At 44.3% G+C, this 26,978-nt stretch overlaps 2 protein-coding genes across 2 annotated transcripts; one reads left to right on the forward strand and one right to left on the reverse strand.

Annotated features, from left to right (window-relative positions):
• Positions 1-5,614: 5,614 nt before the first annotated feature.
• Positions 5,615-9,547, reverse strand: LOC144602927 (putative G-protein coupled receptor 139). Its single transcript, XM_078416050.1, has 2 exons — positions 9,478-9,547; positions 5,615-6,552 (listed from the first exon to the last, which is right to left on the reverse strand). The coding sequence occupies exons 1-2, from the start codon at positions 9,545-9,547 to the stop codon at positions 5,615-5,617; spliced, it is 1,008 nt and encodes a 335-aa protein (XP_078272176.1).
• A 6,458-nt stretch (positions 9,548-16,005) lies between these two features.
• Positions 16,006-22,750, forward strand: LOC144602928 (uncharacterized). Its single transcript, XM_078416051.1, has 4 exons — positions 16,006-16,116; positions 19,148-19,200; positions 21,160-21,272; positions 21,831-22,750. Exons 1-4 carry the CDS (start codon positions 16,006-16,008, stop codon positions 22,748-22,750), a joined length of 1,197 nt encoding a protein of 398 aa, XP_078272177.1.
• The last annotated feature ends 4,228 nt before the right edge of the window (positions 22,751-26,978 follow it).

Genomic DNA, 26,978 nt, shown 5'->3' on the forward strand with positions numbered 1-26,978 from the left:
CATCTCACCTTTATGCCTGATGTTCAGATAGTGACCACTGAGTCCTGAACTGACCTGATATCCCGCGCGCGTGCGTGTGTGTGTCTTTTTTTCTCTCGTTTATTATAATGTTTACAGTATATGATGTTTACATATTCTGTTGTGCTGCAGCAAGTAAGAATTTCATTGTTCTATCTGGGACATATGACAATGAAACACTCTTGACTTTTGACTCTCTTGAATCTGCACAGTCCCATAAGAATTTTATAGTTATTTTTAAATGGTCTTAATCACTTTAGAGCTCGGACTGATGTAAAACTAATTGCCCTAATCACCATTCATTCATTAGTCCTCCCAACCCTGAAATCTGATGAACCTTCACAGCATTCCCTCCGTAACATGAACATTCTTCCAAAGATCAGGAGACCAAAACTACAGATGCCATGGTATTGGCAAGTACATGTCTCAGAATAACATGATGTATCTTTCAAAAGGGATGAGGAGTAACTTTTTTGTCAGAGGGCGGTGAGGCTGTGGAATTCACAGCCACAGAGAGCAGTGGAGGCTGAGTTATTGGATATTTTTAAAGCACAAATTGACAGGTTCTTGATTAGTAGGGGTGCCAAAGGTTACAGGGAGAGGGTAGGTGAATGGGATTGAGAGGGAATGATCACTCAAGCATGGTTGAATGGCGGAGGGGGTTCAATGGCTTAATTCTGCTGCTATGACACGACCTGAAGTAAAATACAGAAAGACATAGCTGATACAATACAATACAATACAATACAATATATCTTTATTGTCATTGTACCCAGGGGTACAACGAGATTGGGAATGCGCCTCCCATACGATGTAATAATTTAAGTAATTTAGACAACAGCAACCCAACAAAACAATTGTAACAGTTTTAGACAGAGTAAAGTGCAAGTTGATCTATGCGTTGTGACCATCCGGCTCAGCAGGACCGGTTCATAGCAGCTATGGCCCTGGGGATGAAGCTGTTACTGAGTCTGGAGGTGCGGGCGTAGAAGGCCTTGTATCGTCTGCCCGATGGAAGGAGTTCGAACAGACTGTGGATCATTTTATTATGAAGGCTGTTATACCATTTGCCTTCTTAAATTACCCAATGCGACTGCACGCTTGGTTTCAGTGAATGTTGAACAAAGGATTCCTTTATTATATCTAATTCAATTCAGATAATTTGACTTCCTGTTATTCCCACCAAATTGAATAGCTTCTTATTTATTTATGTTACGTAGTAGGTGCCATGTATTTGCCTACTCCTTGCACACTAATTACACAAATCCTGTATTTTAAAAAATATTGCTCGTGCCTGTACACCTCCTATTCTTCCACCCATCTTTGCCATGGTCAATATACAATAGCAATGATTCTACTAACAAGTATTTGTTTAGAACGTGGTAGGAAATCCTTATCCTCTCTCCCTGTGACATCTAGCCCTCAACCCCTCCAGCAACGTGAACAGCCTCCCCACCCATTCTTCCCATCCCTTATTATATAAAGTTCTATAGAATCGCTGCTTAGAATTCTCTTTAAATGGAACAGTCGCTGCTTCTCTGATCCACCCTTTTTGTATATTTAATGGAATAACATGTGATCCATTCAGGGAAGCTAGATGTCCACTTTCAAAAGTTGCAGACTTCACACTGTCAAGATTGAATCCAAAATCCAGGAGCTGTGTAATTGCAAAGGTCATGACTGCATCAATATGCCACAAGTGTGTTTGTCTTGTCCAATCCTATTATTATTCTCCAAGTGCTCTCCTTTTATGTGTTTTATCATGGGCGACAGCATTCTCAAAATCATTGAAGACAGACTGGCTGTCTATAATTCCCTGTTTTTCTACACCTCCCCAGATTTTGAGTTTTTATCCATTATTTCCAATTCATTAGAATCTCCTGAATCTGAAAAATCATTCCAATTCATCCACCATTTCTATAGTCACACATTTAGTTCTCGTAGCTCTGGAAAACTATCAATCATTTGATCCACTTTCATCTCCCTTATTAGTTCTTTATCAATACTGGTTTTATTTAGTTCCTCCCTCCTGCTAGACTCCATCTACCCCAACATTTCTGGGAGGTTGTGATGACAGAGCCATAATATTGTGTTTCATTCTGGTGACTTCATTTTGGAAAGGATACAAATGCTTCACTGAATGGATCTCATGTTATTCCATTAAATGTACAATAAAGGGTGGATCAGAGAGGCAGTGACTTTTCCATTTAAAGAGAATTCTAAGCAGCGATCCTATAGAATTTTATATAATAAGGGATGGGAAGAATGGGGAGGGAGGCTGTTAATGTTGCTGGAGGGTTTGAGGGTTAGGTGTCACAGGGAGAGAGGACAAGGATTTTTACGCAACGCCCGTTTGGAATTTTTTTATTCACAAAATGCTGGAGTAACTCAGCAGGTCAGGCAGCATCTCGGGAGAGAAGGAATGGGTGTCTGACCTCTCTGTCATGGGCCTCCTCCAGTGCCATAGTGAGGCCCGCCGGAAATTGGAGGAGCAGCACCTCATATTTCGCCTGGGCAGTTTGCGGCCCGGTGGTATGAACGTTGACTTCTCCAACTTCAGATAGCTCCTCTGTCCCTCCCTTCCCCTCCTCCTTCCCAGATCTCCCTCTATCTTCCTGTCTCCACCTATATCCTTCCTTTGTCCCACCCCCGACATCAGTCTGAAGAAGGGTCTCGACCCGAAACGTCACCCATTCCTTCTCTCCCGAGATGCTGCCTGACCTGCTGAGTTACTCCAGCATTTTGTGAATAAATCGATTTGTACCAGCATCTGCAGTTATTTTCTTATACTGCCCGTTTGGAATTTTATATGCATGGCATGTCGATGTTGTGTAGTAGGGTTCATTATGGTCTTGATGTATTGGAAAAGTTAAACAGGCTTTTCACCGAAGATGAAATATCTGCTAACAGCACCGTATGATAAGCAAGTAGGCTGACTTTAGGAAACAATTAGATGCTTGAAAAAATGCCTGGGCTCGCTTAGAATAACTGGGAAATTATGGAGCAGCCAACAAGGATGTTTAGCTAAAGGATAAGATAAAACTTTCTTTCTCGGACACATGCAAGAATAGCTCGGTGCTTGATTTAATACAGAACCTTCGAAGGACAGTCACTGGGCCTGTAAAATCTCAATACCAGCCATCATAAATAGGAGTCTCCAATGGGCAGAAGACTGGGAGACTTGGTGGTATTAGCTAGCCCTAGGAGTTCTATCTAACTCTCCTTTGAATGCATCCAATGAATCAGCTTCCACTGCCTTCTGAGGCAGAGAATTCCACAGATTCACAACTCTCTGTGTGAAAAAGTTTTTCCTCATCTCAGTTCTAAATGGCCTACCCCTTATTCTTAAACTGTGGCCCCTGGTTCTGGACTCCCCCAACATCGCGAACATGTTTCCTGCATCCTACGTGTCCAATCCCTTAATAATCTTATATGTTTCCATAAGAACCCCTCTTATCCTTCGGAATTCCAGTGAATACAATCCCAGTCGCTCCATTCTCTCATCATGTGACTGTCCCGCCATCCCGGGAATTAACCTCGTGAACCTACGCTGCAGTTCCTCAATAGCAAGAATGTCCTTCCTCAATAGTCGTAGTACACTGCAAACAAATATAATCAACGAGAGGAAAAAAAAGTTCAGTGTGTGTATATGTGTGTGTGTGTGTGTGTGTGTGTGTGTGTGTGTGTGTGTGTGTGTGTGTGTATGTATGTGTGTGTGTGTGTGTGTGTGTGTGTGTGTGTGTGTGTGTGTGTGTGTGTGTGTGTGTGTGTGTGTGTGTGTGTGTGTGTGTGTGTGTGTGTGTGTGTGTGTGTGTGTGTGTGTGTGTGTGTGTGTGTGTGTGTGTGTGTGTGTGTGTGTGTGTGTGTGTGTGTGTGTGTGTGTGTGTGTGTCTCTGTGTTTGTGCCCTAACATGGAAGCTGCAAGTGCTTATGTCCTTGGAAGATAGGGAGAGATTACTTAAATAAAATTAAAATTTGTTGTGGATACAATAGAAGAGAATACTCATTTGGACCAATATTACTTTTGGCCACTGAATGGAAGATTATAATAATTTTCCTCTGGCCATTGGAATCAACACCCTTTCGCTTTCGAAGCGGGCAATGAGTGTTATTCTCCCTTTGAAGTCTACCATGTAAAAATAGCAATGGCAAATTGGCCGCCATTCTGATTTGGAAATATATCGCTGATCCTCAGTATTGCAAATGCAGAAACGTCCCACGTCGACAGAATATTGTACTAGCACCAGGAGGTCTTCAGCGGACACAAATAATGACTTTACCCAGTAGTCAAAGGCAAAAAGAAACTTTTAATAAAACCTTGCTACCTGTTTAACGTAAACACTGGGTGCTGCAATGGATAAATACAACATTTGGTTTATTATTGGCACGGGTAACTAGATACAGTGAAAAACCTTTTGCGTGATATTCAGTCAAATCATTCTATGCATGAATAAAATCAAGCCATACATAAGTAGTGTAAAGATTTTTTTTTAAACAGGATACAGAATATAATGATACAGCGTTCTGACGCTGCGCTTACAGCAAATGTGCAGACAAAATAAGAGTACAAATGTGCATTGCATAACGTCGACGTGCTCGGCGATTTGCAACGGTGCATAAAAGGCTTCTGTCAAAGATGATTTTCCCCACGGTTGCAAGAAGCTGATATCAGAATGAGATGAATGAATTCATAATGGGACGTAGAGAGGGAGCAGGAAAATGCTGTGGTGAGAAGTTTCGTGCATTTTAGTATGTTACTTTCTGTTCGACGTCAGGACGATAATATTTCGACTTTGTGACATCACACAGAAATACGGATAGTCACTGACAATATTAAAATCTGTTCCATCGCATTGAACACGAACGAATAACATTAGCAAGATATGAACAAAGAACAATCTATCGGAGGAACTCTGTGGATCAGGCAGCGTCTGTGGTGGGGAGGGACAGATGAAGTTTCGTGTCGAGATCCTTGTGTTCCTTCAGAAATGTGTATACTTTTGCTCAAGATTCAAGCATCGGCAATCTCTTGTGCCTCCATTTGCAAGACAGATTGAATAATGAAAGGCCTGGATAGAGTGTATGTGGAGAGAATGTTTCCAGTATTGGGAAAGTCTGGGACCAGAGGCCAAAACCTCAGAACGAAAGGACGTAACTTTAGAAAGATGAGGAGGAATTTCCTTAGTAGGGGTGGTGAATCTGTGGAATTGGTTGCCAAAGAATGCTGTGGAGACCAAGTCAATTAATATTTTTTTTCAGGTGGAGATGGATAGATTCTTGATTAGTACGGGTGTCAGTGGTTAAGGGGAGAAGGCAAGAGAATGGGGTTGAGAAGGAAAGATAGATCAGCCATAATTGAATGGAGGATTAGACATGATGGGCAGAATGGCCTAATTCTGCTCCTACAATTTATCAGTTTACGAACTGATGAAGATTGGTTGTGTTATGTTCCTTGGCTTCTTCAGATTATTTGATAAGTGTTTCAAAAATGCTTTCGTGGAGTTGCTCATGTTCGAAACACAAACGGCATGCCGACAATGCTCTGTTCAAACAATTTTTATTATGCGACAAAAGGTAAATGGTTTGAGATAATAGATTATGACAAAACGCTCCGTGATCTCTGGTCCGAGGTTAGAAGTAATTTATTCAATAAAATAAAAGGATATTTCACAATATTCGTCAGTGATTCTCTGAACTTTGCCTGAGCCACTGCATAAATAAATGTGTTTGTGCACGAACTCATGCATTGCAGCATGTACCCAGTGTGCTCCATAATTGCGAAAGGATCGTTGTAATCTGTGTCCATGAACTCAACGCCGGCAAATTGTGTGCATATGTAATGTACAAATGTTACCATCCATAGCAGTATAAAACTGCTTGAGATGGAGAGCAGTAAAATGATCGATTTTCTGCGGTTTACTATCTCCGGATCAGGGCAATCATCGCTTCTCCCCTCCCCCCGTAGCCCCTTCCTTATCCGACTAGCTTGTAAAATATGTCTGGTGGTCAAGGCATTAAGCAGCACAATCAAAAGGAAAGGTACCAACGGTGTTAAGGTGATGTCGAAGAAGAAGTATGCAACCCATATTGGTAAACTGGAGAGGTTTGACTTCACTTTGCAGAACCATGGCACCTTGTCAATGATCTCCAGGTGTTCGTTCTCAAAATAAATTGGGATGTTTTCTACAAAGCTTAATCCAGACACTGCCACTATAACTATGACGGCAGTTCTTTCGGTGCAATATTTTACTCGCAACGTATGACAACAAATGGCGATGTATCGATCAATTGTGAAGGCAACAGTTAGCCAGACCGAACAGTCAATGGCTGCAAACACCAGGGCAATTTTAAGGCTGCAAACCGGAGTATAATGCAAGAAGGAAAGCGGAAAATACATATCATTAATCTCATATAATATGACATCAAATATTATCACCAGTAGGTCTGCAACAGCCATGGCAACCATGTAACGTGTGATGCATTTGGAAAGACCACAGTTCCCACGAGATAGAATCACAATCGCCATAAGATTACCTAGAAGAATAGAAAAATGCGCAGTCACAGAGAATAACCGCTTTGGACAAAACGTTACTTGGCGATTAATTGCAAATCATTCATAAATATAACACAACGCATTGGAGTAACTCAGTGGATCAGTCGGCATCTATGGAAGGAATGGATTTGCGACGTTACGGATCAGGACCCTCCTTCAGCCTTAAGCCTAATCGGCAATGTTGCCCACAGAATCAAGAGTCAAGACTCAAGAGTGCTTTATTGTCATATGTCCCAGTTAGAACAATGAAATTGTTACTTGCAGCTGCACAATAGAATATGTAAACATATTACACTGTTTTCAATATAATCACAGAGAGAAATAAACGTTCAGTGTGTGTGTGTACATACATGTCCACCCATACACCGTCTGAAGAAGGGTCTCGACACGAAACGTCACCAGCGGAGTGACTCAAGCTTTTTGTGTCTATCTTCGGTTTAAAACAACATATGCAGTTCTTTCCTACACACACACACACGCACATACACGCACATACACACACACACACACACATGCACACACACACACACACACACACACACACACACACACACACACACACATACACACATGCACACACACACACGCACACGCGCACACACGCACAGACAGACAGACATACAGCGCGGATTAACGCTATCACACGCTAGGGACAATTTTTTACATTTACCCAGTCAATTAACCAACATACCTGTACGTCTTTGGAAAGTGGGAGGAAACCGAAGATCTCGGAGAAAACCCACGCACGTCACGGGGAGAACGTACAAACTCCAAACTACCGCTGCCCCACTGTGCCGACAGACAGACAGACAGACGGACGGACGGACGGACGGGCGGGCGGCAGGCGGGCAGGCGGGCAGGCGGGAAGGCGGGCAGGCGGGCAGGCCGGCAGGCAGGCAGACAGACAGTTGTCGCTGGACCCGCATTGTTTTACTCAAGATTTCAGAATCTGCAGACTCTTATGTCTCCAAACTATCCCTGTTGCCACGCGGTTGATTATCCCTTTGGTTTAGTTAAGAGGGTGAACTTAATTTGGATGAAAACGGAAATTAGGAACCACGAGTTAGTTTAACGCAATCATTTTATTTATTCTAAAAGGTAAATGATCGCCATGAAGCGAATCAGCGTTTTCCGGCTAACAAAACATCGCACAAGTTAACTGTTAATCTTAACACTGGCTCCTGGAGAGTGCATTTGGTGGAATTTGAACAAGTGACATATTTTCTACAGTTGACGATTTTTTCCTCTTGAATCATTTAAAGTAATAACAAAACATGGAGAGACATTACATTGGATTTGTGATGTTAGACGGGATATAAAAATCACGCTTCACATTGACACTTTGCATTTTCATCAGCGTTAATTCGAGGGTTCTCGTTTGTTTCAATGCTCCACTATCTGCCTCGATATTTACCAGCATGAGGACTGGATTACAGGGCATTCGCTGTGGTTGAACGGACTTGGATTGTATTCTCTCCAAAGCCAGAGGTAGAGCGGAGTTCTGATATACAGTACATAATATTTTTAGATGTAAAGGTATGGTAGACAGTTGAAATCTTTTTTTCCCCCTCAGGGTGAAGGTAAAGGCGAAAGGGCATAACTTTAAGTGAAAGGGGAAACGTTTTGCAGGGAGGGTGGTTGGTGCCTTGAACGCGCTGCCACGTGTGGCGATGATACGTCAACGAATAATGACATTGAAGAGGGTTTTAGATAGACACGTGGGTATGCAGGGGATGGATGATGTGCAAGCATTAGGTTAATTTATCTTCGCATCATGTTCAGCACCGACATTGTCAGTTCATGTGCTGGACTGTTCCATGTTCTGTGTCTCCGACATGAAAAATGCCCAGAAGAATCACCAAGCACTCGAGATCGCGCAATGGTCTCTTTAGCAAACGTAAACAATCCAGGAATTAACTCTTTGTCGAAAAGAACCCGTGTTCTGCATGGAATGAATATAGAAATAAACAAAAAGGCAATGCTACGGCGGTTATGGGAAATTTCAATATGCAGGTAGGCTGGGAGAGTCAGGTTGGTACTGGACCCCAAGAAAGGAAATCTGTAGAGTGCCTCCGAGATGGATTCTTAGAGCAGCTTGGAGTGGACCCTACCAGAGAAAAGGCAATTCTGGATTTAGTCTTATGAACCGGATTTGATAAGGGAACTCATGGTAAATAAACCAAAACGACCACAACGCGATGTTTTAATCTGCAATTTGAGAGGGATGAGGTGAAACCGGATGTGTCGCTATTGCAGCTGAGCAAAGGGGAACTACAGAGGCACGGGGAAAAGAGCTGACCAGCGTTCACAGGACAGGGACCCTAGCAGGGATGACGGTGGAACATCAATGGCAGGGACCCTAGCAGGGATGACAGTGGAACATCAATGGCAGGGATTTCTGGGAATCACCCGGAAGATGCAGGATCTTATTTCTAATTTTCTGCACGAAACTAATTTCCCCTAATAAATACCGATCGCCAATATGTTCATATCCGTTTTGCCTGCATCTCATCTTTCCAGTAGTGGAGCAATTTGATGAGAACAGAATCGCGACATTTTATAAAACATTCTCATAGAGGGAATCACATTTCTTCTTCGTGCATACTCGAAACGCATTTTACAATGAAACTTCAAAGCTATCATAGACATAAGTTGGAGTAACATAGCGTGTTAGGCAGCATCTAACCCGCGGATTACTCCGGTTTTGGTGTCTGTCTTCGGCTTAAACATCTGCAGATCCTTCCTACACTTCAAACCTATCATTGCAGGGTTTCAATCTTTCTGATAGTTTCACTCGCATTGCAAAGCTCGCGAGTTTGACAGTTTCGAGCTGGTAAGTTCTTTCTTTCCGTTTGCTTTTTCTTTGGTAGAATCACGAAGTCAACGAAAAACAACTTCGAACTTACCTGGAATGCCAATGAGTGCGAGAATTGGATAGTAAATTTCCTCAATCTGTGGGATTATAGATCGCTCCATTTCGTTTACTGCTGAACTTTTCGATGTGATGACATATGATGAGATCTTTGCAATGGACACAAGTTGTACATTTGAGCACTGATACACGGGGTCAGAGCCGCTTCATTAATGTGCTGAAGCAGACGTTGCAAATTATACCTTCAGCACTCCTGTTTGAACACGTCGCCGAAACAGCTATTTTTATTCAATCCCTCAGAGGGAAAGTATCCCTGTTTCGCAATCTCATGTAGCCATAGTAACCGTTAAGCCTTTAATCTCGCATTTTCTTTCCTCCTTAAAGTGAAATTTTTGAGTCTTGCAAAGATACAAATCAAACTTGTACTTATTTTCGACCTAATAACTGTACATAGATGGAAACAATATATGCTTACTGATCACGTACTAAAGCAACCGTTAAGAAATATTTATAGAGGTGCGTGGATAGGATAGGCTGAGAGGGACATGGGCCAAACGCAGACGGGTGGGACTGGTATGGATGGGGCATGTTGGTTGGAGCGGGCGAGTTGGGCCGTTGGGCCTGTTTCCACGCTGCATGAACCTATACCTCCAGGATTGAATTAGTTTCATTTAGATTCGGAGATACACAGCTATGTTTTTTCCAGGGGATGAGCCTTTTTTTGAAGGTATCACAAAATGCTGGAGTAAATCAGCAGGTCAGGCAGCATCTAGGCGAGGGAATGGGTGACGTTTCGGGTCGAGACACTTCTTCAGACTGATCTCAGGGGGGCGGGACAAAGAAAGGATATAGGTGGAGACAGGAAGACAGTGGGAGAACCGGGAAAGGTGGGGGGGGGGGGAAGAGAGAGACAGAGGAACTATCTAAAGTTGGAGAAGTCGATGTTCATACCACTGGGCTGCAAGCTGCCCAAGCGAAATATGAGGTGCTGTTCCTCGATTTCCTGTGAGCCTCACTATGGCACTGGAAGAGGCCCATGACAGAAAGGTCAGACTGGGAGTGGGAGGGGGAGTTGAAGTGCTCGGCCACCGGGAGATCAGGTTGGTTAAGGCGGACTGATCGAAGGTGTTAAGCGAAACGTTCGCCGGGCCTGCGTTTGGTCTTGCCGATGTAGAGAAATTGACATCTAGAGCAGCGGATACAATAGATGAGGTTGGAGGAGGTGCACGTGAACCTCTGTCTCACCTGGAAAGACTGTTTGGGTCCTTGGATTGAGTTGAGGGGGGAGGTAAATGGACAGGTGTTGCATCTCCTGTGGGTGCAGGGGAAAGTGCCCGGGGAAGGGGTGGTTTGGGTGGGAAGGGACGAGTGGACCAGGGAGTTACAGAGGTAACGGTCTCTGCGGAACGCAGAAAGGGGAGGAGATGGGAAGATGGGCTCAGTAGTGGGGTCCTGTTGGAGGTTACGGAAATGTTGGAGGTTGATTTGTTGGATCTGCTGGCTGATGGGGTGGAAGGTGAGAACGAGGGGGATTCTGTCCTTGTTGCGAGTGGGGGGAGGGGGAGCAAGAGCGGAGCTGCGGGATGTAGAAGAGACCCTAGTGAGAGCCTCATCTATAATGGAAGAGGGGAAGCCCCGTTTCCTGAAGAATGAGGACATCCCTGATGCCCTAGTGTGAAACACCTCATCCCGGGCGCAGATGCGGCGTAGATGGAGGAATTGGGAGTAGGGGATAGACTTTTTGCAGGAGTCAGGGTGGGAAGAAGTGTAGTCCAGATAGCTGTGGGAGTCAGTGGGTTTATAGTAAATGTCCGTCACTAGTCTCTCTCCTGTGATGGAGATGGTGAGGTCCAGAAATGGTAGGGAGATGTCGGAGATAGTCCAAGTATATTTTGGAGCAGGATGGAAATTGGTGGTGAAATGTATGAAGTCAGTGAGTTATGCATGGGTACAAGAGGTAGCACCAATGCAGTCGTCGATGTAGTGGAGGTAGAGTTTGGGGATGTGCCCAGTGTACATCCGGAACAGGGATTGTTCGATGTACCAGACAAAGAGGCAGGCATAGCTAGGGCCCATGCGAGTGCCCTATGCCTCTGGTTTGGAGGAAGTGGGAGGATTCAAAGGAGAAGTTGTTAAGGGTAAGAACCAGCTCTGCTAGGCGGAGGAGAGTGTTAGTAGATGGGGATTAGCTGGTTTTACAGTCGACGGAGAAACGGAGGGCTTCAAGACCATCCTTGTGGGGGATGGAAGTGTAGAGTGACTAGACATCCATGATGAAGATGAGGGAGTGGGGGCCTGGAAACCGGATGTTATCGAGGAGACGGAGAGCATGTGAGATGTCTTCGACGTAGGTGGGGAGGGATTTGACCAGGTTACCTAAATTGATGGACCACGCGAGATATTCGGCAGACCACCGGATTAACACAGAACATTGATTTATGTGGCCGTCAATTTGAATTGAAGGTTCACCCATCTCAAATTAAATGCATCATGGAAGGAGGTATAATTGATTCGTATTAATTTCACGACGGGGCATTATTCTGCTACTTCTCTTTAATATTCCGACGAAATGCGAAGATCGTGAACCACACGTTTTAGCCGTGATTTAACAATCCACGTCAGCCTGCCATCTCCGGGCGCCCACCCATAATCCTTTACTGGTCGATTGAAAATTAAAACGTTTGAACTTTCTTGTAAGCTCTCTAGGCCTAACCCAATCATTGTCTTGTTTGCTGAGAAATAATTAATTCTTTTTCACTATTGCAAAACGTTTCCACAATTTTAATGACTTCAATTATATATCTTCATCAGTCTCTTTTGTTCCAAATGCAATACATAGAAACATAGAAAATAGGAGGCCATTTGGCCCTTCGACCCAGCACCGCCATTCATTGTGATCATGGCTGATCGTCCCCAATCAATATCCCATGCCTGCCTTCTCCCCGTATCCTTTGATTCTACTAGCTCCTATCTAACTCTCTCTTAAATCCATCCAGTGAATTGGCTTCCACTGCCCTCTGTGGCAAAGAATTCCACAAATTCACAACTCTCTGGGAGAAAAAGTTTTTTTCTCGCCTCAGTTTTAAATGGCCTCCCCTTTATTCTAAGTATGTGGCCCCTGGTTCAGGACTCGCCCAATATTGGGGAAAGTTTCCTGCATCTAGCTTGTCCATTCCATTCATAATTGTATATGTTTCTATAAGATCCCCTCTCATCCTTCTAAACTCCAGTGAATACAAGCCTAGTCTTTTCTATCTTTCCTCGTATGACTGTCCCGCCATCCCAGGGATTAACCTCGTAAACCTACGCTGCACTGCCTCAATTACAAGGATGTCCTTCCTCAAATGAGGAGAGCAAAACTGTACATAATACTCCAGACGTGGCCATACCAGGGCCCTATACAACTGCAGAAGAACCTCTTTACTCCTATACTGAAATCCTCTTGTTATGAAGGCCAAAATTCCATTAGCTTTCTTCACTGCCTGCTGTTTCTGCACGCCAACTTTCAGTGACTGGTGTACAACGACACCCAGGTCTCGTTGCACCTCCCCCTTACCTAACCTAACACCATTGAGATAATAATTTGCCTCCCTGTTTTTGCCGCCAAAGTGGATAACCTCACATGTATCTATATTATACTGCATCCGCTTTCAACAGTAATTTCTTGTCAATCGCTTCTGCGTTCCCTTTAGTGTTATCCAAGAAGACGCGGCGAATCACACGAAAGTGAACATTATAGATCTTGAGTAAACCAAGTGCGAGAAGAACTCACGAGTCGGGCAGCATTCGTGGAGGGAAATGGACAGACGATGTTTAAGTGCGGGACCATTCTTCCACCTAATTCCAGAACAATGTATTTTTAAAGACTTCACAATATCTACTTTATATTTTTGCGCCGTGGAGACGTTAAGAATTAGTAACGTATGTTGACATTATGAAAAAGCACAGAGTTTGCTTGTGTGTTGATGTTTTGGTTAATTTTCTGGTGACACTGAAGGAGAAAACGGCCGAGGACAACCCGTCGCTATCCCTCCCCCGTAACTTTCCGACAAGGTCGGTGTGCCGAGTGGGGAGCGGGGGGGGGGTGGGGGGGTTCGTGGGGGGGGGGCGGGGTGGAAGGGGGGGGATGGGTGGGTGGGTGTGACTTGATCAAGGTGGCTGTGCTGGTAGGAGAGGTGGGTGCGCATTGATGTGGCGGTGGTGGGGAGGGATGTTACAAAGAAAAGAGTAAAGATTAGCGAAAGTATTACTTTCAACTGGATAAATCAATGTGTATACCATTGGTTGGTAAGCTACCAGGGCCAATATAAGGTGTTGTTCTAGTTTGTGAGCGTACCCACTCTATCAATGGAAGAGACGAAGGCCATGGGAAATAGCGTTAAATGGCTGGCAACCTGGAGCCTTAACGGACAAAATGTCTCCTCCATCTTTTCCCACGTCGCTTACCTTTCCGTTTTCTGCTCCCCCGGTTTCTACCGGCCCCGTAACCCTTATCTTTCCGCAATAAGCATGTCGTCCATGCCCGCTCATACATTCCCTCATATTTCCCGTTTCTCGTTTCCCTACTCTCATTCCACCCATACTGCTGTATATTCACTTCCTCCTCGCCTTTCCTTATCTGACGCCCTTTTCACTACATTTCAACTCGAGCCGTTGAGACCATCTGCACCCATCTGCCATTCACCCGTATCCAACTAACACACCTATCTTTGACCCCTCCCCAGCTCCCTTTTCCAACTGTTCCCTCCCGATTACATAAGAATGAAGAAGGTTCCGACCTCAATCGTCGTGACCTTACAGTTTACAATTTCGTATGTTGTCACGTGTACGGAGGTACAGAGAAAAGCTTTTGTTGGTTCTATCCAGTCAGCAGAAAGACAATCCATAATAACCTCCACCTCTACCCCCACTACATGATTACCTATATTCATGTAGGAACAGAGTTATTCCTGCACTTGGTGTATTGATCAAGATTTTAGCATCTGCAGGTTCTCGCCTGCACTCACATATTAATGCGACATTAAACTTGGTAATTTAGCTTCGGGAAACAGCGCGGAAACAGGCCCTTGAGCCCACCGGGTCTGCTCCGACCAGCGACCCCCGCATATTAACATTATACTACTTGTAGTATAGGTGTGGGAGAAACCCGAAGATCTCGGATAAAACCCACGCGGTCACGGGGAGAACGTACAAACTCCGTGCAGGGACCCGTAGTCGGGATCGAACTCGGATCTCCAACCGCTCCAACCGCTGTAATTCTGCAACTCTACCGCTGCGCCACCTTGCCGCCACTATTATCCCCCTTTTACATAATCTTCCCCAGATTATATTCCTCACTTCCACACAGCTCGTTACACTGGAGCTGTGAGGCAGTCGGTCTGCTAGCTGCGCCACTCTGCCTTCTAGACACATTGCGAGAGAATTAAATTAATTCAAGCAGTCATCTTACACAATCCTCTGAAACATAAACCGCGAACGATGAACATTTAAAATACAAACAAAGGGCACTGGAACACTCAGCTGTCCAGGCAGCATCTGTGGCGAAAGAAACAGGGGTGATGGACTTAATGTTTCATGGTGAGGACTGAAAATCCGTTGAACATTCACAGTACTTCATGATTATAATTTCTAATTTAACGCAAAACCCATTTCTTAAGTACAGCATCGGGATAAAATAAAATAGCATAAATATGCTTCCGTTACAATTATTTAATGGCCTGTTTTGCCATATGCAGTTGCATATGGCAAAATTGAACGCAGTTGTACAGGGCCCTAGTGAGACCGCACCTGGAGTACTGTGTCCAGTTTTGGTCTCCAAATTTGAGGAAGGATATTCTTGCTGTTGAGGACGTATTAGGTTAATTCCCGGAGTGGCGGGACTGTCGTATGTTGAAAGATTGGAGCGGCCAGGCTTGTATACACTGGAATTTAGAAGGATGAGAGGAGATCTTATCGAAACATATAAGATTATTAAGGGGTTGGACACGTTAGAGGCAGGAAACATGTTCCCAATGTTGCGGGAGTCCAGAACCAGGGGCCACAGTTTAACAATAAGGGGTAGGCCATTTAGAACGGATATGAGGAAAAACCTTTTCAGTCAGAGAGTTGTAATCTGTGGAATTCACTGCCTCAGAAGGCAGTGGAGGCCAAGTCTCTGAATGCATTCAAGAGAGAGCTTGATAGAGCTCTTAAGGATAGCGGAGTCAGGGGGTATGGGGAGAAGGCAGGAACGGGGTACTGATTGAGAATTATCAGCCATGATCACATTGAATGGTGGTGCTGGCTCGTGGGGCCGAATGGCCTCCTCCTGCACCTATTGCCTATTGTCTATTATCTATTGTCTATTTTCACAGACTAGGAGTGGGTTGAAACTCAACCAATATTTACATAAAATAGTCGAACGTGACGTTTGATATCCGGAGCAAATTAGTGGGTGAGATGAAATTGAATATTTGGGGAAAGTGAGGCGAAAGATGTGCAACTGGGCTTATCTTTACGTTATCTCCACCACCAAACTCCTCTGGGCGCTTTCTTCTTCCGGCTTTGTTGAATGAACGGATAAATGGGTATTCTTAGTGCAGTCAAATACGTTTGCATTTCATTTGGATTTGAATATGAGGAGGCACCGCAATCTACAAGTATCAGGTTTTTGAACCAGCCTGCACAATTGCAAGTAGCGCCATCATAGATGAGGCCCTTACTCGGGCCTCCACGATATCCCGCAGCTCCGCACTTGCTCCCCCTCTCCCCAGCCGTAACAGGGACAAAGTCCCTCTATTCCTCACCTTCCACCCCACCAGCTGTCGCATACAGCACCCAATCCACCGATATTTTCGCCACCTCCAACGGGATCCGACCACAAGCCACATCTTGCCATGTCCACCAATTTCCGCTTTCCGTACAGTCCGTTCCCTCCGCATCTCCTGGTCAACTCGCCACTTCCCACCCAAAACACCCCCTCCGCAGGTACTTTCCCCCGCAACCGCAGGAAATGCAACACCTGTCCCTATAACCCGCCCCCCCCCCCACTTCGACTCCGTGCAAGGATCCTGGCAGTCTTTTCAGGTGAAGTAGAGGTTCACGTGCTCCTCCTCCAACCTCATCTACTGTATCCGCTGTTCCCGGTGTAGACTATTATATATATGCGAGACCACGCGCAGTCTCGTCGATCGTTTCACTGAACACCCCCGCTCAGTCCGTCTAGACCTACCTGAGCTCCCAGTTGCTAAACACTTTAACTCCCCCTCCCACACATTGACCTTTCTGTCCTACTAAGAGATTAGAATGCAAACTAAGAGATTAGTATGCAAACTTAAAGCACACGGTATTGTGGGTTCAGTATTGATGTGGATAGAGAACTGGCTGGCAGACAGGAAGCAAAGAGTAGGAATAAACGGGTCCTTTTCAGAATGGCAGGCAGTGACTGGTGGGGTACCGCAAGGCTCAGTGCTGGGACTCCAGCTATTTACAACATATATTAATGATTTGGACGAGGGAATTGAATGCAACATCTCCAAGTTTGCGGATGACACGAAGCTGGGTGGCAGTGTTAGCTGTGAGGAGGATGCTAGGAGGCTGCAACGTGACTTGGATAGGTTAGGTAAGTGGGCAAATGCATGGCAGATGCAGTATAATGTGGATAAATGTGAGGTTATCCACTTTGGTGGCAAGAACAGGAAAGCAGACTATTATCTGAATGGTGGCCGATTAGGAGAAGGGGAGATGCAACGAGATCTGGGTGTCGCGGTACCCCAGTCATTGAAAGTAGGCATGCAGGTGCAGCAGGCAGTGAAGAAAGTAAATGGTATGTTGGCATTCATAGCGAGGGGATTTGAGTATAGGAGCAGGGAGGTTCTGCTGCAGTTGTACAGGGCATTGGTGAGACCACACCTGGAGTATTGCGTACAGTTTTGGTCTCCAAATCTGAGGAAAGACATTCTTGCCATAGAGGGAGTGCAGAGAGGTTCACCAGATTGATTCCTGGGATGGCAGGACTTTCATATCGGGAAAGACTGGATAGACTCGGCTTGTACTCGCTGGAATTTAGAAGATTGAGGGGGGATCTTATAGAAACTTACAAAATTGTTAAGGGGTTGAGGAGGAGGGGGGCGGAGAGGAGGGGGTGGTGGTGGAGAGGACAGGGGCGTGGAGAGGGGTGGCGTCGGTGAGGAGGGGGGAATGGGGTGGGGACACCATCCTTCCAGCTGCCATCTTCTTTCTCCTTCACTCCAGAATTCTTAAGGGGTTGGACAGTCTAGATGCAGGAAGATTGTTCTCGATGTTGGGGAAGTCCAGAACAAGGGGTCACAGTTTAAGGATAAGGGAGAAGTCTTTCAGGACCGAGATGAGAAAGGGTTTTTTTCACACAGAGAGTGGTGAATCTGTGGAATTCTCTGCCACAGAAGGTAGTTGAGGCCAGTTCATTGGCTATATTTAAGAGGGAGTTAGATGTGGCCCTTGTGGCTAAAGGGATCAGGGGGTGTGGCGAGAAGGCAGGTACGGGATACTGAGTTGGATGATCAGCCATGATCATATTGAATGGCGGTGCAGACTCGAAGGGCCGAATGGCCTACTCCTGCACCTATTTTCTATGTTTCTATGTTTCTATGTCCTGGGTATCCTTCATTGTCAGAGTGAGGCCCAGCGGAAATTGGAGGAACCGCACCTAATATTTCGCTTGGGCAGCTTACACCCCAGCGGTATGAACATTGACTTCTCTTACTTCAATTAACCCTTGCTTTCCCTTTCACTCCATCGCTTCCCCTCCTCAATTCTCCGACCAGTCTTACTGCCTCCGACCACATGTTATCTCTGCTTTCTTATCACATTCTCCCAGTTAACAATGACCTATACCTAAATGTTCCTTGATCTCCATTCCCTTTATCCTGTTTTCAGACCTTACACTTCCTTATACATGTATCTCCCTCACCCTGACATGAGTCTGAAGAAGGGTCTCGACCCGAAACCTCACCCATTTTCCTTTTCTCCAGAGATGCTGCCTGTCCCGCTGAGTGACTGCAGCATCGTCTGTCTATCTTCTGCACAATCGTAATCCTACTTCGAAATCAGAGCACATCGATCTCCACCGTTCACTATCACGGATATAGCCTGAAGAATGGATGGGACCAGAAACGTCACATTTGCCTGTTCTTCAGGGATGCTGTCTGACCCGCTGTCACTCCAGCATTTGTGTAACATGGAGTTGTTCTTTCTGCTATGTTTTACGTTTTGTAGTATTTTTTCCTTCAACTGTCTTGCAGAATCGATGTGTAATAGGCACTATATGTATGAATTATGAGTTTGTGTGTTTGCCTGAGTCTATTTACCAGCGGTGCTGCTGCACGCATGATTTTCACTGTACCAGTTCCTCAATCAATTTGTGGAATACACTCCAACTGTTTGGACGAGCATTGAGGGCAGAATCCGATGTGACGTCTGTGCCCGCTTTTTCCGGTTTCAAGTTGCTTTTAAATTTACGTAAGCATATAAACGTAAATACATAGATTATCAGATTTTCATTGTACCCTGGTAAATAAAAATAAATGAATATGAATCTTAACATGGTGTCTTGCAGATCTTGTAGAGAATGTGGAGAGTCAGGATATGTGACATCCACGCAGGGTATTTCTTTGTCGTCCTGCTCATTTCGGTGCAGTATTTGATGCCAACGGTCCATTTGAGTTGTTGTTCAATATTAACTGCAGATAGATGATGGCAATGGGATAAGCAAGTCTAACATCGCCGAATATCAATGGAAGTTGGTTTGTTAAAACTCTTGTTGAAGATGTTTATGCCCTGGCTATTCTTGTTATAATCGTGTAGTAAATGCTGCTGAATGTGTTTGTTCAACTTGGTGTGACTAATTCCAATCATTACGCATCACTCACTGATCCGTGCCTCTTTTCTGTTTAAATACGACCCTAGTTTCAAAGCTGGAGAGTTCGATGTTCACACCCCCGTCAAGAGCAGTTTACTCATTCAGATTATGGGACAGCCGGTCATCATACAGATAGAGAATATATACTATCCCATTCTCGCAATAATTGGCGTTCCCGGTAAGTCTGTGAAAAAGTCACGTTTAAAAGTTATTTTCCTGTTTACTTATTTCAGCAGTCGGAATAATTGCACTACATGTTCATGTAATTCGCGGACGTAAAGGATATAAAATTACAGAAGTATACATTGTCAGGAAGTCTGGGATGCAGCAATATTCATTGTCTATTTATCACATAATTTATTTCTGATTTTTATTTATTGTGAATCTTATGGGCACTTGACCAACGATCAGCAGGAGATCCAATAGCCGAATGAACGGTAACTTAGATATTTTTCGAAGCTGGTCAGAAAACCAACTAGTCAAGTGTGAAGAGCGTTTGTATATGATATGCACCACGAGCGGCCCAGTGAAATTCTTAATTGCAGCTGGAAATCATGCCCGTAACACGATCAAACAGGACCATTAACAAAATGACACAAAAATGAACCTACAATAATAAATAGTACAATAAATTAATAACCAGTCACACAAAGTAACCACAATAGTGCAAAGTCGAATTCAAAAGTGTAAATAAAACCAAAGTCAAGAGAATATCTTTCTTGCCGAGGTAGTGGTGAATGTTGTGCAGTCCGTCCAGGAGCTTGATTTTTGCTTGTAAGAAGCATTTCGTGAACCTGGTGGTCACGGGTTTCAGTCATTTGTACTTGGGATTGTACGGTATTTTTCTACCACAAGATCGAAAAATCAAAAGATCTCCCTCTCTGATCAGTTTAGTTCGCTTTTTATGACTGTAAGATGTTTATGTTGTATTCGATTAATTAGTCGATCGTGTATTTTATAGAATTGGCAGTGCCTCGGGAGAACTCAGTGGATAAAGCTTATGAAAGGAAAACGCTTAGATATGTAGATTTGGTGTCAGAAGTTAAGCAGCGAGGATGGACAGCAAGGGTATATTTGGTATGGGCGGGTTATAAGGGTTTCATAGCGCGGTCGACCACGTCGCTATTTGGAGAGCCAGGAATTCACGGACCGAGTTTGTATCAGGCGGTAAAGGAAATGTCAGGCAGCAGAGCAAGGCAGTAATTGGATTTGGTGGAGTAGAAACACTGGCAGTTGGGGGCAGAAAGGAAACGTATAACACGCGGTAAGTGTATTTCTTTGTAAGTGTATTCTGTACAAGTGTATCCCGGCTTTATATGTGGGGTTGATATTGGTGGCGCTAGGATTGTTTAACGGAGGGTTAGGATAAGTGTTTGAAAGGATGCGAGTGCTTAGCAACTCCTTGAGTGTTGAAATAATCTTCTGTAGTTTCCTTTGTCAAGTACTGAAGATATTCGCGTAGTTAGATGTTTAGTAGTGCATACTGGTGGCATAGGTGGTTATGAGTGGGGTGGTTCTAGCACGCCAGAACTAACTGTTCAGCCTTCCCGAGGTGTCGGGGTCCGAAATCAACGAAACACCAGTGAAGGGAGGTGCCCATTTGATAACCCCAATTATATACTAGCATCAATAAGCTTAGATGTTGTGTGCTTGTTAACATGTAGATAGCTTATTAGTTAATATGGAGTTAGTTATTGCCCTACATGATAAGTGCGTAAGGCTGTTTAAATACTCCTGTGGCATTGGGCTTGGATTTCTTGGTTGAACGCCTATCCTTGTGTTATAACTTTGTGCTTTAATAGTAATTTAGGTTCATTGTTTCTGATTTCAAACTTGAAGTGGTCTGATTGCTTACCCTTGCCAAAACGACGCTGTTCACTGCGTCCACTTTGTAACGCTGCTGTGCAGTAGCGTGCAAGCAAGTCTGAAAGTAGCTGTCGGAAGTGAGGCAGGTAATTTGTAGAGCTAATCAGTCGATCGTTTTACAAGGCATCAGACGTTTTGAGAAATAAAATGTACTTTAGTTAAGTCCGAGATCAACAGAGTAGGACAAGACGTCGGACAGGGTATAGTGCAGTTTACAGATGAAGACTATTTTCCCCTTACATCATTTCTGCCTTGAATGTCGGTCAGTGAAGACTCATTATTCTGCAAATTGTTTTGTACATCTGTGAATCTTTGAGTTTCACTCATTTTGGAATCGAAGAATCAATCTAAGAAGGAGGAAACTAAATAACAGAGAAGTGAAATGACAGATAACAGGTGCAACCGGTCACTTTTCAGTTCTAAATAGTTGCTGTCTTTCTTAAAGCTGCCGACTTTCTACACTGACGATTGTAGCGTAATAATATGATTGACAATGTAAAACACCGTGTAAAAACACCGTTATAAGTTCTCCACTCTTACCATGTAATGCTGCATATTGAAAGGTAAATCACAAAAAAGGAGAAATCTCTGTCGACTGAACTTTTAAGAACCTGTGTAATTATATCCTTGTTGTCTTTTCGCAGCTAATTTGATGGCGATCGTGATTCTCTGCCGCGGAAAATGCGGTCTATCGAAATGCATCACGCGTTATTTGGTGTACATGGCAGCTGCCGATCTAATGGTTCTGATATTTGAAGTAATTTTGTATGAGATAAAAGATGCCTATTGGCCATATTCATTGCTCAATTATACCCCTGTTTGCAGCGTTAATCTCGCGCTGTTGTTCTTTTCTATTGATTGTTCGGTCTGGTTAACTGTGGCTTTCACCTTTGACCGACTTATAGCTATTAGTTGCCAGTCCCTGCGAACAAAATACTGCACCGAAAAGATCGCGGCAATAGCCATTCCAATTGTGTGTTTATTGAGCGCTCTGGAAAACATTCCGATCTTCTTTGTTTATGAACATCGGGAAATACTTAATGGTCTGCCATGGTCATGTTATGTAAAATCAAGCTTCTACACCGACCCAATGTGGATCGCATTTTTATGGCTGGAAACTATTTTATGCCCATTTGCACCTTTCATTTTGATCATGCTCCTTAATTCTCTGACCATCAGGCACATCGTACGGGCTAATAGAGTGAGGAGCGCTCTCCGAGGAACCATCAGTCACATCGATCCAGAAATTGATAACCGTAGGAAGTCAATCATATTATTGCTGGCAATCTCAGGCAATTTTATATTCCTATGGATGGTGCTTTTCATTTGTTACTTGTTTGTGCACTTTACCGACACTCAGTTTTTAGAAGCAAATTACAATGATCCTTTCACTATTGCGGAACAATCCGGATATATGCTGAGGTGCTTAAGTGCTTGCACAAATACTTTTATTTACGCAGTGTCTCAGGGTAAATTCAGAGAGGAATTGAAGAATATAGTTAGGCGTCCACTAAGTATATTCACTAGTTCAAAATACATAATTAATTTTAATCACCCGAAGTGAATTTGTTGTTCACGCGGCGCATCGGCATGAGCCCCCCAGAGGAAAGTCGGACAGTCAACATCTTTCTCACATTTCATTCGGCACACTTCCAACACCAGACCATTTCACGTGGAATGAGAATATACGTGTTATTCCGTCCTACCGACACTTTAAGTCAAATTATGTGAAATAATTACCAATTTTCTGGTCTGAAATGAAATAAATTCGACAAGACAGTCTGAAGAAGGGTCTCGACCCGAAACGTCGCCCATTCCTTCTCTCCTGAGATGCTGCCTGACTCGCTGAGTTAGTCCAGCATTTTGTGAATAAATATCTTCGATTTGTACCAGCATCTGCAGTTATTTTCTTACACGACAAGATTAATTGTAGTTTTGTATTGATTTAATCGCACTACCTGTCCTTAAATTGTATTTAAGGAGAAATCCCGTAAAATTCAATTTCTGTAAGTAACGTACTTTGAAACCTGATAGAAAAAATATCAATGGACCATTTGATAGAATGGGTTTGATACTTGCAAAGATGAAATCATATATGATTTTAAGTGTTTTCTTGGCTGGAGAATCAAAATTTAATTGACAGACTGGGCATTGGAATTGAACCGTGACTCACAAATCCCATTTGATTCCATCGGGTGTTGTGGGATGTCCAAAGAAGGAACTGCAAATGCTGGTTTACACAAAATGACAAAAATTGCTGGAGTCACTCAACGGGTCCGACAGCATTTCTGGGGAACATGGATAGGTGACGATTCAGATTGAGACGCTTCTTCAACTGGTGTTGTGGGATATTAAAATCAATGAATGTGAGGACTATGGGATATGTTTCTCATTTGCTGTATGGGATGTACATAGTATAACATCTGCCCGAAACATATATAAGTGTAAGGTTCCAATGAGCCTTTACTTTATCTATAAGTGATTACGAGTGAGATATGCATGGAAAACACTGGGTGGCGCCAGCAACGGACGCCTCGCCAACAGCCTGTCCGTCCTTTCCTTTATTATTGTCTGTTTGTATGTGTCAAATGTATGTCTTTGGTGTACTTTAGCTTGTTTCATGTGGGGTGGGGGGGGGGGGGTGGAGTTGGGGTAAACTTTTTCTAATCTCTTACCTCGACGGAGATGCGATTTTTTCCGTATCGTATCTCCTTCCGCACTGCCGCCTAACATCGAGGAGTAGGCGGTGTTTGCTGGAGACCGACTTCGGGCAGCTCCAGCCGGCGGACTTACCATCACGGGGCTCACGATCCCTGTCGGGGGTCGACCTTGGGGCTCCAACTGTGGGTGCCTGTGGAATTTAACATCACGGACTTCGAGACCGACTTTCGAGAGCTCCAAGCCGCAGGAGCTTCGACCGCTCTGACGTGGGAGCCTTAATCGCCCCGACGCGGGAGCTTCGATCGCCCCAGCGCGGGATCTTCGACCGCCTGCTGTGGGAGCTTCGATCGCCCCGACTGCGGATGGTTCGACTGCCCCGACCGCGGAAGAACAAAAGAGGAAGCTGATTGGACTTTATTGCCTTCCATCACAGCGAGGAATGTGGAATCCGCTCTGGTGGATGTTTATGTTTATGTTAATGTTATGTTAAATTTTATGTAGTTGTGTGTCTTGTTGCTGTGTGGGTGATTCTGTATTAGTTCATGGAGTACTGTTGCTAATATCAGTGGGCAGAGGAAGCTAAGGGACCTGTTTCCACCAAGATGTAGTACAGACGCCACAGGAGATCCTTATTCCCTGTGGCTATCAAACTGGAAAACTCCTCCCCGTCCGGCCGTGAGGTAGAATGACTCCAACCACCCCTCTCCCATTCTTCCCCAATCTTTGCACATCCCCAATTTTTTCCACTCGTTACTTTAATTTAATGTTTCACGTATCTTGTATTTTATGATTTTTGGCAGACCAATTTCCCTCAATTTCTCTCCTGCGATAAATAAATTCCTATAATATCGTCTCATATCGTATCGTAGTTTGCAGATACCGATTACCGCAGACAGGATGAACGAATTATTCATGGCACCTTGGCACGAAGGCCCATTCATGTTGGAGGAATGAATGAAACAGTGGCGAGAGAGGATAGTGTGCGAGGGAATTGTGTGTTGGACCGTTATCCAGAATCTGTCTTTCATTTCATTTCATTTCATTTCATATATACAGCGCGGAAACAGGCCTTTTCGGCCCACCAAGTCCGCGCCACCCAGCGATCCCCGCACAGTAACACGACTAACACTATATTTCATTTCGTGAGGTCCAATCTCGCTCTTAATTACTGCTCAGATCAGGAGAGCACATGGAACAAAATGTCATAGATCAGAGGTGTGTTTCTCAAACACTTGCTTTATTGAAAGCCTGAAAATGCCAGAGAACACTCTACCAGGACCCAAAGTAGACAATAGACAATAGGTGCAGGAGGAGGCCATTCGGCCCTTCGAGGCAGCACCGCCATTCTATGTGATCATGGCTGATCATTCTCAATCAGTACCGCGTTCCTGTCTTCTCCCCATACCCCCTGACTCCGCTATCCTTAAGAGCTCTATCTAGCTCTCTCTTGAATGTATTCGGAGAATTGGCCTCCAATGCCTTCTAAGGCAGAGAATTCCACAGATTCACAACTCTCTGACTAAAAACGTTTTTTCCTCATCTCCGTTCTAAATGGCCTACCACTTATTCTTAAACTGTGGCCCCTGGTTGTGGACTCCCCCACCTTTGTTTCCTGCCTCCAACGTGTCCAACCCCTTAATAATCTTGGGAGAGAGGGGTAAAAAGGGATAATTGATTTAGACCAAGGACCCTGAGAAATAGCTGAGGAAGGGGGATAATGAGCTCTCATTATCAACACCCGCCCGTGCTCGGCTAGACAAGAACCGCAAGAACAAATGGTAACATTCCAAGGATAAGTGTTAGAAGATAACCACAGAACGAGGGGAAAGGGCATGAACTACTCTGTACTGCGCTTGCCTAATAAGATAAACGAATATTACAAAAACGCCCCGCATGACAAGATGTCTCATTTAAATGCACATGCGATGTATGATGTGGGAGGCAACAGGGGCGGTGCCGGTAGATTGTGCACCTCAGTGCTCCGATTGGAAGGAGCCCAAAGGGGAGGAATTAAAGGTGTAACAATTGTAAATTGATGTGAATAAAAAGAAGGGATTTTCCCGACCTCGGTGTGTCTCGGTTTCGAGAGGCACCCGGCTCTGCAGACTCGTGAATAAACGAATTTCTTGTTTCCACGACTTTGTCTCTGGCATCGTGATTGTGAGCACTCACATTTGCATCTCACAATCTTATACGTTTCGGTAAGATCCCCTCTTATCCTTCTAAATTCCAGTGTATACAAGCCTAGTCGCTCCAGCCTTTCAACATATGACAGTCCCGCCATCCCGGGAATTAACCTAGTAAACCTACGCTGCACGCCCTCAATAGCAAGAATATCCTTCCTCACATTTGGAGAACAAAACTGCGCACAGTACTCCAGGTGCGGTCTCACTAGGGTCCTGTACAATTGCAGAAGGACCTCTTTGCTCCTATACTCAACTCCTCTTGTTATGTAGGCCAACATTCCATTGGCTTTCTTCACTGCCTGCTGTACCTGCATGCTTCCTTTCAGTGACTGATGCACTAGGAAACCCAGATCTTGTTGTACGTCCCCTTTTCCTAACTTGACACTATTCAGATAATACTCTGCCTTCCTATTCTTACCACCAAAGTGGATAATCTCACACTTATCCACATTAAACTGCATCTGCCATGCATCCGCCCACTCACACAACCTGTCCAAGTCACCCTGCAACCTCATAGCATCTCACTCTATTCCTCACAGTTCACACTACCACCTAGCTTTGTATCATCTGCAAATTTGCTAATGGTACTTTTAATTCCTTCATCCAAGTCATTAATGTATATTGTAAATAGCTGCGGTCCCAGCACCGAGCCTTGCGGTACCCCACTAGTTACTGCCTGCCATTCTGAAAGGGACCCATTGATCCCCACTCTTTGCTTTCTGCCTGTCAACCAATTTTCTATCCATGTCAGTACCCTACCTCCAATACCATGTGCTGTAATTTTGCCCACTAATCTCCTATGTGGAACCTTGTCGAAGGCTTTCTGAAAGTCGAGGTACACCACATCCAACTGCTCTCCCCTGTCAATTTTCCTAGTTACATCCTCAAAGAATTCCAGAAGATTAGTCAAGCATGATTTCCCCTTCGTAAATCCATGCTGACTCA

This window comes from Rhinoraja longicauda, chromosome 19, assembly GCF_053455715.1.
Source record: "Rhinoraja longicauda isolate Sanriku21f chromosome 19, sRhiLon1.1, whole genome shotgun sequence".
Classification (NCBI taxonomy): Eukaryota; Metazoa; Chordata; class Chondrichthyes; order Rajiformes; family Arhynchobatidae; genus Rhinoraja; species Rhinoraja longicauda.